Source organism: Ictalurus punctatus, chromosome 11, assembly GCF_001660625.3.
Source record: "Ictalurus punctatus breed USDA103 chromosome 11, Coco_2.0, whole genome shotgun sequence".
Taxonomy (NCBI): domain Eukaryota; kingdom Metazoa; phylum Chordata; class Actinopteri; order Siluriformes; family Ictaluridae; genus Ictalurus; species Ictalurus punctatus.
This window is the reverse complement of record NC_030426.2, coordinates 27,961,944-27,974,018: the sequence shown is the minus strand read 5'-3', so window position 1 is coordinate 27,974,018 and position 12,075 is coordinate 27,961,944. Positions and strand designations below refer to the sequence as shown.

General features: G+C 40.4%; 1 protein-coding gene across 2 annotated transcripts in view; it reads right to left on the bottom strand.

Moving 5' to 3' along the window:
• The window catches only part of scn8ab (sodium channel, voltage gated, type VIII, alpha subunit b), a 96,110-nt gene that overhangs the window by 13,058 nt on the left and 70,977 nt on the right, over positions 1–12,075 (bottom strand). For both annotated transcript variants that reach the window (XM_017480480.3, XM_053683604.1), the window contains one exon: positions 7,256–7,378. In XM_017480480.3, coding sequence (XP_017335969.1) covers positions 7,256–7,378 — 123 coding nt within the window. The remainder of the gene's footprint in view (positions 1–7,255; positions 7,379–12,075) is intronic.

The following is a 12,075-nucleotide window of genomic DNA, read 5'->3' as shown; positions in this document are numbered from 1 at the left end:
AGGATTTTTAATGCATTGTGCTGTTTCAGACCTAAAATATTAAAGAGTGTCTTTATTATTACTACAATAAAAATATTACCATGAATACTCCTATATTAGTGTTATTACATCCTACTATAATAATAATAATAATAATATTACTACTACTAAGTATGTCTTAGCAGTAATTTTTATTTTTACAATTTTACTTTGGGCTGCTAACTTCAGTTACTTTTAACTGTAAGTGAATGTTTAGAAAAATGCTGATGTTTATTAGAGATTCTGAGTAAATAAAACCGTCTAAGAACATTGATGTTTTATCAGTATTCATGACTGAGTTCAACTAAAAGTATTTTCTTATCAGAAGGTCTGGGAAAATGAGTGACAGCCCTAAATAATATTGAAAATAAATGCAAGGTGCTGTTCAGCTCAGTGGATTTTTGTTGGTCAAGTTTCAAAATCAGCTATTAAACATTAAACTGAGATACGAGCCGCAGAACTCATCACCTGACCTTCACCGAGCCTCACTGGAGCTCCAATTTTGTGGTCAGATGAAATGAAACCTTAAACCTATGAATATTCTGGAGCTTTAAACGTTTCGCGTGGAAGAACGGACCAAAACTGTCTACACATCTAATTCTTCTAATAATGTTTGCCCTTAAAATCCTGTTGTGTTAAAATGGATCTACAGACCATCTGTGTGTTTAAGTTTGCATTATTACTCGCGTGCTCGTTCATATAAAGGGTGTCAGTAATTCTGGAGCTTAAATATGAAGATATACATTTTTGGATGGTTCGAGGGTTGGATTACTCACAAAAGCAACGATGAACGTCTAGTGACGGTTTAGTTTAGTAGATGAGTAAAATTCCCCGTAAGACAGTTCACATGTACTGAATATGTCTCAGACATTTTAAAAATCAATGCGTAGTTCAAGTTATTGTATAAACCCTCCGAAGCCACACACTGGTCATACAGTGGTTGTGGAGTCCAGCTGTGGTGATGGTCGCCAAAAATATGATTCAGCTACAAATATGAACTTTCAGTGTTCACGTCTAACAAAATAGGACAGTCTTTTTGATACTATACAAAGGAAAACGAAGCATTAATCTTATTTTGAGCACCTTTGTTCAGCTTTTTGCCCACGTTTTTTTGTTGTTTGTCCTTGCAATGTGCGGAATTGAAGTTGTCGCAAATGTACTGAGCATACCTTTTCAAGAAACAAACAAAAATATGCAGTGAGAGAAGAAAAACTCTCTGAAACCGAAACCAGTGAACTCAGGGGCAAAAACACGGTCTTCAAATAAACAGCGTTCTTTCTTAACAGTTTTCTAAGCTTTTCACTAATTGTGGTTTACGAATGCGCTGCCGGAGTTTTCTTTACATTCTGGCTCAAATCTCACGTGTGGGCGGGGCTAAAACAGCAATTTACTTTCATTGGCTAGTGAGATTTGGAGTGCAGCTCATGTGTCCAGTGGAGGAGGAGGAAGAGGATGAAGATGATGAGGAGGAAGATGAGGATGATGAGGAGGAGGAGGAGCAGGATGAGGAGGATGAGGAGGATGAGGAGGAGGAGGATGATGATGAGGAGGATGAGGAGGAGAAGGAGGATGAGGAGGAGGAGGATGAGGATGATGAGGAGGATGATGAGGATGAGGAGGAGGAGCAGGATGAGGAGGATGAGGAGGATGAGGAGGAGGAGGATGATGATGAGGAGGATGAGGAGGAGAAGGAGGATGAGGAGGAGGAGGATGAGGATGATGAGGAGGATGATGAGGATGAGGAGGAGGAGCAGGATGAGGAGGATGAGGAGGATGATGATGAGGAGGATGAGGAGGATCTTGAGGAGGATGAGGATGAGCAGGAGGATGAAGAGGAGAATGAGGAGGAGGATGAGGATGAGGAGGAGAATGAGGAGGATGAGGAGGATGACGGCAACTATGCACCGTGCCGCTCCTGAGAGCTCATCTTTAAAAAATAGTCGTACCCAACCCTGATATATTAATTACGAACTAATATACTGACTCGGTACAAACACTATAACTATACAGAAAACCGCTCTCCATAATTCACTCCACTGAAGTCTCTACTTCCTGACGATCCAAATCTCATAACCAATGAGGGTAAATCACGTTAAGCCCCGCCCAGACGAGAGGTGTGTGCCAGAATGGCAAACGTAAACAAAATTTCTGGCAGCGCATTCATAAACCATGATTAGCGAAAACAGAGCTGAGAAAACCATGCTTCATTTTTGCCACTGAGGTTTTCGGTTTCAGGGGTTTTTCTTCTTTAAGTTTTGCACAAATTAAATTCCACAGCATTGTGTCTGAACATCACGTGTTCACACTCGCGAGAGACAAATCCCTCATGTTGCCTGTAGTTTCTCTTAACGTAATGACATGTTAAATGGGAACTCATTGCAGATAAGAACTAAAGTTCTGAGCGGAGAACTGAAGAAACGTTGGATTACACGTGCCAGAGGAGCAGTCATTCAAGCCAATCATTTGGATTTGTTACTTGATCCCATTACACCTCATTTGCATAGAGTTGAGAAAATCTGAAATGTGCTCCATTACGTAACGCGGCAGAACTTCACTCCGTTCCGGGTGAAAAATTCCCGTATCTGTATCAGGATTCATTCCAGACCCGAGACAGACTGCAGAAAGCTGAACAAGAAGAACACATTTGCGGAGACCATCACGACAGGATTGTCGTTAATATCTGAATAGTATTAAATATTTAAGAACATTTTAATAATAATAACTGAAAACTATGTACATTTATACACTTGCCGAACCAGTGTACCGCTTAGGGGGTTCTGAAAGAACTGCCCACGCACTCAAGCCAGGAGGCATCTACTCAGGCTTCACCTCTCCAGACTTCTCTCATGATACATACACAAAAGCGATGATGTTGGCAAACACTGACGGGTTGGATGAAGCTCCGAGATGGCAGGAGAGCAGCGGATCATGCAGAGCCAACAGCAGGACATAAAGGCTACCTACCTGCGGCCATTTTCTTCTCCAAAACACACTACCTGCTCACCTGGCTGCTGTTACATACGGAGTGTTTTTTTGTTTTTAATGGGAATTCCGACCACGCTATCTAACAATCACATGAATTTTAGATTAGAGCCAATTTTAGCTTACTTTTTTAACATAAAAGTGTCCCTAATTTACATACGTGTCCTCTATGTAATTAATTAACTAAGGGCTTTAGTGCAGTGTAATTCTTATGTATGTACATACTGATACATAATAATAATAATAATAATAATAATAATAATAATAAAACAACTTTACATTGTATCTCAAAATGCTCTGCAGAATTGACTAAATACTACTAAAAAAAGGGAACTAAAAAAACAACAACAATGAACTATTTTAAAAAGTCATTATGAAGTAAACAAGGTTTAGTAATTCATATTATTACAACACAAAAATACATTTAAAAATTACAAATGAAAAACAAATCTCTTCTTATGCAGTTTGGAGGAAATAATGTGCGTTTGTGTGAACGATAACGTTAATTCTGCGTGCGGTGTAACGTACATTCAAGATGCACTCACAGGTACGCGTATATTAAAGCTTTTATATTAAAGATTACGGTTTCAGAGTTAAACAGATAAAAGTGCTTTTTATTCATATTTTAGTCTAAAGACAGTGCCGAGTTTATTTATTCCAGCTGAATATCAATACGTTTTCTACTAAAGTGTAAGAGATGTGTTTAATGTCTTCTGTCACTGATCCGTGACCGGTTTTCCTACGGTAGGACCGTAATCAGCGTCCAGTTGTATACAGATGTGGTTACACATCTGTAACGACTGACTCGTTAGTTACTCATAATAGATGTAACATAAGTATATAAGTATAAAATGTATTAATAACGTAGCAATCTGTACATATTTAGAATCACGCTGTATTAAAACACACTGATTCTAACAAATAATGTGTTTAAGGACTGAGGGTTGGTCCAAATATTTCTACAGAAGAATCTAGAAGACTGGTCTTCACCTGACGAGGTGATGAAGCTGGTTATTGACTTGTAAAAGAACTAATATAAAGATGTTGGAGGGCAGCGTGGCTCACTGCTTCAGGCTGTGTGTGTTGGAAAAAACATGCATCACGATAATAAATACCTGAACATGACGCTATTATTGCTTTTAAAATGACTACTGTCATAGATATTTACTCTCGGTTCACACTAGTGAGTGACAAAGCAGCAGGTGATCTTTAGTTTTCTTTACATACCTGCAAAACAAGGAGATTTTCTCAATTCTATGCAAATCAGGTCAAATTCAAACCCATCAGGACCAATCCTGTGGCGCGTATGGTCACAACTTTCCTACTAGGTCCTACTTTAATTCTTACATACAGCGGGGGAAGTTTCCACTGAGGTTATTCACGTGAAATTTTCACCAGACATCAGTATCAATTCAAGAAATCTGGAAATATAAAGAAATCACAACATTAAAGTCCATAAATAAAGTTATGTGTAATAAAGAGAAAGGACATGGGAAAAAGTATTCAACACGCTAAGAAAAAGCGGTTCTCCAAGGCAAGGTAAGGCAAGGAACCAGCTGAAATCCATAAGTAATTCCACCCCCTATCTGTGCAGATTAATATCAGCTGGGTTAGTAAATTGATGGTCTATAAAAAGGCTTTTCGTTACTAAGGTGTCACACAAGAAACATCTCATGATGGGTAAAAGCAAAGCGCTCTCCCAAGACCTTCACAACCTTATTCCACAAGTGGAAGCAACATCACTCCGTCATCAACCGGCCACGCACAGGAGCGCCTCACAAGATTTCTGACCAGGGAGTCAGAAGAATAGTCAGAAGAGTAGCCCAAGAGCCAAGGACCACTCGGAAAGAGCTCCAGAAACACTTGGAGGCAGCAGGTGCCATCGTCACAGAGAAAACAATAGGCAATGCTCTCCACTGCTCACGCTCACACGCAAGACTCCATTACTAAAGAAAAGGCATGTCGAAGCTCGTTTAAAATTTACTCATTTGGACAAGCCGATGAAATTCTGGGAGAGAGTAGTCTGGTCAGACGAGAGCAAAACTGAACTTTTTGGCTGTGATACTACACACCATGTGTGGAGAAGAAATGGCACTGCACATCACCCTAAAAACACTACACCAACAGTGAAGTGTGGAGGTGGAGCATCATGGTGTGGGCTGTTTTTCATCACATGATACTGTCAGACTTCATATAATTGAAGGAACGATGAATGGAGCCCTTTACCGGGAGATTCTTGAGAAGAATCTGCTGCCATCCACCACGATGATGAAGATGAGACGTGGGTGGAGCTTCCAGCAGAACAACGATCCAAAACAAACAGTAAAGGAAACTCTCAATTGTTTATAGAGAAAAAAAATTAAGGCGTTCGAATGGCCCAGTCAATCACCTGACTCGAATCCAACTGAACAAGATTTAAAGACGATATGTTTAGAAGAACGGGACAAAAATCACACCTGAATACTGCGGAACATTAATCTCTTCATACAGGAAGTGTCTTGAAGCGTCATTACAAACAAAGGCTTCTCCACTAAGTATTAAATACGTTTCAGTTAGCGTGTTCAATACTTTTTTCCCCGTGTCATTCCTCTTTATTTCACATAACTTTATTTATGGACTTTAATGTTGTGAATTCTTTATATTTCCAGATTTCTTGAGTTAATTCTGATGTCTGGTGAAAATTTCATGTGAATAACCTTATTGGAAATATATTTACTGAAAAAAAATGATGTCCAATACTTATTTCCCCCACTGTAGCTAGTAGATTATAACAGAAAGAAATCACAGAGATCATTGGTGCCTCTGGTGAGTGTACGTAGCAAATAAACTTAGCATGTTTTGGTTATCAAATCTGAGAACGAAGATAGTACGAAGCCGAGCACATCCTATGTAAATCACAGAACGGATTTTCCCACTGATTCTTGCGTTATTTTTTAAATTTGTGTTTAGCTAGCATTATATAAAGATAAATAACTACTATTGTTTCTAAAAAAAAAAAAAAAAAAAGACACTGGCCATGCACACAAGCAACCACATGCCCACAAGAAACAAACTAGAAGCGAGACGAGCGACTCGTCGAGTGCTAGTGTGAACGCAGGTTCAGTAGGTAACTATCCGTTTCTCAGTTTCACTGGTAAATTGGATTTATATCATCAATCACAGCCTCTGTGACAGCTTTAGCATAAACACACAAGTATTTCAAACATATTGTGTGAAATGCAACTGAACCATAAGCTAGGTTTCAGCTGTGGTGCATGGCGTTTGGAGTGAGGGGGCGGGGTTGGGAAGTGGGGTGGGGTTTATGGTCGGCCGGAGCATGGGTGGAGGTTTTACTAGAACACTTTTTAAAAGCTTGACACATCATGAACAGCCCCTGCACTAATGCTGCAGCATGAATGACTGTTTTTAGCCCGACTGAAATGAATAAATCAATAAAACCTATGATAAATGTCTGTTTTAAATCTCTACCGCTGTCTGTTTGGGATGAGGCAGCTTGGATTTTAATATGATATTGTATATTTATCTAATATTAACATTAAAGTCCTCCTGAACATGTCATTTTCATGAGGGGAAAATAAACTGTGCCCCATAAACGAGTAAAAATAGCCGAGGAACATTTTTCCGCATTTCAAAATTAAAAACAAGAATATATCTAAATATGCAAATTTGGAAACGCCCCCAATACTACCACTGAAAATATGTCCTTTTTTCATTATCGAGATCATTTTCTCAGTGAATCTTTACACTCATGTTAGCCAGGTTTGCTAGTTAGCTACACTAGCTTCTGTGGCTAAAAGTGTCCTCGTACCGTCTTTTATATATTCAACGTCACTTAGCCTATAGCTTTATGAACCCTTACATAAACTCTTACATAAACTCTTACCTAAACCCCGCCCCTCAATCGGTTTTACACAGACGTAATGGGAAGGAGTTTAAACCATTTAAACTGAACTCTGAGTTCAGAGGGACTTTAAATCCATTCATTTACTGATTAAAGGTCTTGTCTAAATATTTAGAGCTGCATCATGCAAAATTTCCATGCGCATGTATTTTTCTAAAATGCATGCATTTTAAATATGTCTTTTAGATGCTTAGATGGTGTAATATGGAAACTTTAGCGCCCCCCCCCCCCCCACCCCACCCCACCCCACTAGCTATGATTTGCTATAACCAAAGTTTGCGATTTGGTGGTTCTTAGCATGCGGTAGTGTTGTCACAGAGTGAGGGACATGCACTGGGCAGCTATGGATCTTACCCTCATTCCCTCAAACCGGGACAAAGCTCTCAGGGGCCTGAGGGCCCGCAAAGTCCTCAGGGACTTAATGGGGCCCAAGTCTGAGTACCCCAGCGCATTAGCTATAAGGCTGACTATAGACACCTACACAGAGGGAAAGAGAGAGAGAGGGAGACAGAAAGACAGGGCCAAAGTGTTAAAGTCAGGAAGGATGTTGGGGGGCCGGGGGGGGGGGGGGGGGGGATTAAAGAGCGCGAGAGAGGACCCTACATTGCTATTACACTGGAGAGTTAGAGACACAGGACACATATATGCATACATAATTCAAGGCGTGTCGGTTTATGTATGTATGTATATAAGTGTATATCAACACACAAAAAGAGACAGAACGAGAGAGAGAGAGAGAGAGAGAGAGAGAGAGAGAGAGAAGGTTAGACATGGGTTATCCAGTCTCTAGGGATGGTGAATGCCCCAAACCTTTTTAACCTTGGTTGGGTTTTTTTTTGTTGTTGTTGTTGTTGTTGTTTTTGTTTTGTTTTGTTTTGATCTTAGCATGTGATTAGTTTGGTTATCGCAGCAGACGAAACTCGGAAAGCAGCGTAAACAGCAAACCTGGAAGGAAATGTGTGGCTGAGATATTTGGGAGAGAAGGAAAGATAAAAGGAAACGTTAAGAGAAAGAAGAAAGGAGTGCACAAACTTACAAGCACATCCACTATACTTTAAACAGACAGAAATACACGGTACACAATACATACGAACACGGCAACCGCATACAGTACACACAAGACCAGTACAGAGTCGTTTAGGGAAAAATGAGGGTTGGGGCGGGGTTTAATACAACAAGGAGGCAGAGAGAGAGAGAGAGAGAGAGAGAGAGCTCCTGTCAGAGAGAGAAAGTGTCCTAACAGTGACCTTACCCTGGCCCCCTCTCACTCCCCGGCCAATCACAGGCCACCTCAGTGCCTCGGGCTTCATCAGCGCTAAAGAGAGACAAGGTTACAGTCACCTGTCAGAGAATCGTCAAACTCTCTCAGATGCTCATGAACAAACTTTCACTCATGTTAGTCCAGCTGAGAAAGTCTCACTTACCATTCGTCTCGTCAACACAAACAAATTCACAAACTCTCTGGCCTTTTCTCTTTTTAAACCATAAGACCTGTAATTCTGTAATATTTTACCCAATTCCCACCACGGCTAAGGATGGTGCCAATATTAATGGAGGGCAGTGTACACACCATACATTGGTTATGTTTGTTTGTAGGCCATTGAGCTTTAGATTATGAACAACTTCCTGTAAGAATCATAAAACTGAAATAAATCAATAAGAAGAATAAGAAGTGAGTAGTAGCTGATAGAGACCATGTTGTGATGTTCATCATGTTTTGTTTAAAAATCAGAGGCCTTGTCGCTCTGTACTGAGGGTCTAAAGACAAAATAAATGGACACTGCCATCACAGCACATTATTATCTCCCTGTTTTACTCACACACAGGACTGTGCAAAGAGCAAAGAAAGAAAAGCAAGAGTATGCTAAGGCATGACTGAAACCGCTTTCTATTCTCAATTATGTTCGGCTTCTATTAGCTGATTATTAAATATCACATACTTTTATTTATTGCTACGTTGCAGATTTCACCGTACAATATGATCTGCTGTCTGATCGAGTTTTTTCATCTTTATAAATCTCGACATATGATGTTCAGACTGTATTAAAAAACTCAACTGTCTGCCCAGATAAGAGAACTTGTGTAGAACTTGTGCAGAACTTACTTATCATCTCAAATTAAGTATCATATTCTGAATAAAGCTTTTTTTTAGAGACAAATTTAGAACAAACTTTTTTTTTTAACCCCAGGTAAAAACAAAGAAAGAGACAGACAGAGACATGCAGAGACAGAAAGAGAGAAAGAAAGAAAATGAGAGACAGTTAGAGACAACGAAAAAGACAGACAGAGAGAGAAAGAGACAGACAATTAAATACAGATAGAGACAGGGACAGACAGACAGATATAGAGAGCCTGATCAAAAAGTGACAGAGACAAAGAGACAGACACTTAGAGACACGAAAACTGAAATTGAAAGCTAGGGACAGGGAGAGACAGACAGATATAGAGACTGACAGACCAAGACAGAGAGACAGTTACAAAGAAAGAGACAAACAGTTATAGAGAGACCGAGAGAAAGAGACAGTTAGAGACGAAGAAAGAGACAGACAGAGAGAGAGACCGACTGAGAGAGACAGACAGAGAGAGACAGACAGACAGACAGAGACAGGGAGAGACAGACAGACAAATAGAGACAAGGAAAGACAGAGAGACACACAAACATGGAGAGACAGACCGATACAGGGAGAGACAGAAAGATAGGGAGAGACAGACAGGGAGAAACAGACAGACAGGGAGAGACAGACAGAGAGAGAGAGAGAGAGAGAGACAGATAGGGAGAGACAGAGACAGACAGATAGTGAGAGACAGGGAGAGACAGTCAGACAAACAGAGACAAGGAAAGACAGAGAGACAGGGAGAGACAAACAAACATGGAGAGACAGACCGATACAGGGAGAGACAGACAGACAGGGAGAGACAGACAGAGACAGAGAGAGAGACAGATAGGGAGAGACAGAGACAGACAGATAGGGAGAGACAGGGAGAGACAGACAGACAGGGAAAGACAGACAAACTTTTTGTACCCAAAACAAATCAAACTAAATGTTAGTGTCACTTGTTGCTGTGTGAAGACAATATAATAATAATCTCATCAGTTCCTATGTAATGGAACCTCACAGTGTCTGACATCACATCATGTGGCTGGAAGAATCATTCCATTACATCAGTTCTTGCTCTTTTATGTTTTAAACGTATTTTGAATAAAGTTTGTGTAAGTGCTCTGAAGTGAGATGATCTGAGAAACTGGTGAACTTTTATACAGAAGACTTTTCCAACACGTCCTCGTGATGATGAATATTCCTTCATCACTTTCCCTTTAAAGCCAAACAGTGACACATACAACACCCATCGTTAGAGTACATCACATGACAGGAAGTGCAGGAAAAACCCACCAAACAGACAGGAAGTGATTGGGCACGCTGGGGACAAAACTGATAGCATACACCGCTAACACGGCTAGCAGTGAACGCTGTGTTTACTGAGTCACGCTATCAGGAGTTATTACATTCTCATAGTAACAAAGAGCAGATGTTTACATCATCACAACACATTTAACACACACACACACACACACACACACACACGTTTCACAGAGCCTGAGCAACAGAGTGACCGGAACGCTGTTTACATTACCTTTACATTTCTAAAAAAAAGTTAAAAATTAAAATGACATGCATGGATTCTGTAGTGAAAAGAAACCTGTGTCTGTAGATTTCCTCATAAACACAGATTTAGAACACATAATGTTCATTATTCACCACACACACACACACACACACACAAACAAAAAAAAACTGAAATAAATAAATAAGAAGAATAAGAAGTGAGTAGTGGCTGATAGTGACCATGTTGTGATGTTCATCAACGTTTTGCTTTGTTTAAAAATCAGAGGCCTTGACGCTCTGTACTGAGGGTCTAAAGACAAAATAAATGGACACTGCCATCACAGCACATTATTATCTTCCTGATTAACTCATACACAGGACTGTGCAAAGAAAGAAAAGCAAGAGTATCAGATCCTCCTGTCAACTCTCTCCAGCCTGGGCATCACTGGAACAGTTCTGCACTGGGTGGAATCCTATCTTTCAGACAGATCCTTCAAGGTATCATGGAGGGGAGGTATTTCTGAAACTCAGCAACTCACAATTGGTGTTCCACAGGGGTCAGTTCTGGGTCCACTCCTGTTTTCTATCTACACTACATCTCTAGGGCAGGTGATTGAGTCTCATGACTTCTCATATCATTGCTATGCTGATAACACCCAGCTCTATTTGTCCTTCCAGCCTGATGATCCATCCGTCTCTGCACATATCTCTGCTTGCCTGTTGGACAACTTGGTCTGGATGAGGGAACACCACCTTAAGCTCAACCTGGCAAAGTCTGAGCTTCTCGTCATCCCAGCCTGTCCCTCAATCAACCACAACCTCACTGTACAGCTCAGCTTAACCACACTCAAGCCAACCAGGATGGCCAGGAACCTTGGGGTGATTCTTGATGACAGTTTGACCTTTACAGACCACATCTCATCAACTGCATGGTCCTGTAGATTAATCCTTTACAACATCAAGAAAATCAGACCCTACCTCACCGAACAGACTACACAGATACTAGTCCAGAATCTTGTTATCTCAGAACTGGACTACTGCAACTCACTACTTTTGGGCCTCCCGGCCAGATCCATCAAACAGCTTCAGATGATTCAGAACGCAGCAGCACGCCTCGTCTTCAACCAGCCCAAGAGAACCCATGTTATACCCCTCTTCATCTTAATGGATCTTGTATGGTAGCACTACTTGTATTGTTCTTTACTTGATATATCGCTTTGCTTGTATTTTCTCATTTGTAAGTCACTTTGGATAAAAGCGTCTGCTAAATGAATAAATGTAAATGTAAGAGTATGCTAAGGCATGACTGAAACCAGTTTCTATTCTCAATTATGTTCGGCTTCTATTAGCTGATTATAAAATATCACACAATTTTATTTATTGCTACGTTGCAGATTTAACCGTACACTATGATCTGCTGTCCGATCGAGTTTTTTCATCTTTAGGGGTGAAAATCGTCTGAGTTACGCATGTAACCCTGTTCCATGAGAAGGGAACGAGACGTTGCATTTAGCATAACACTATGGGAAGCGCCTCTCGCGCGTGACCAGTATCTGAAGCTTGTGTAAA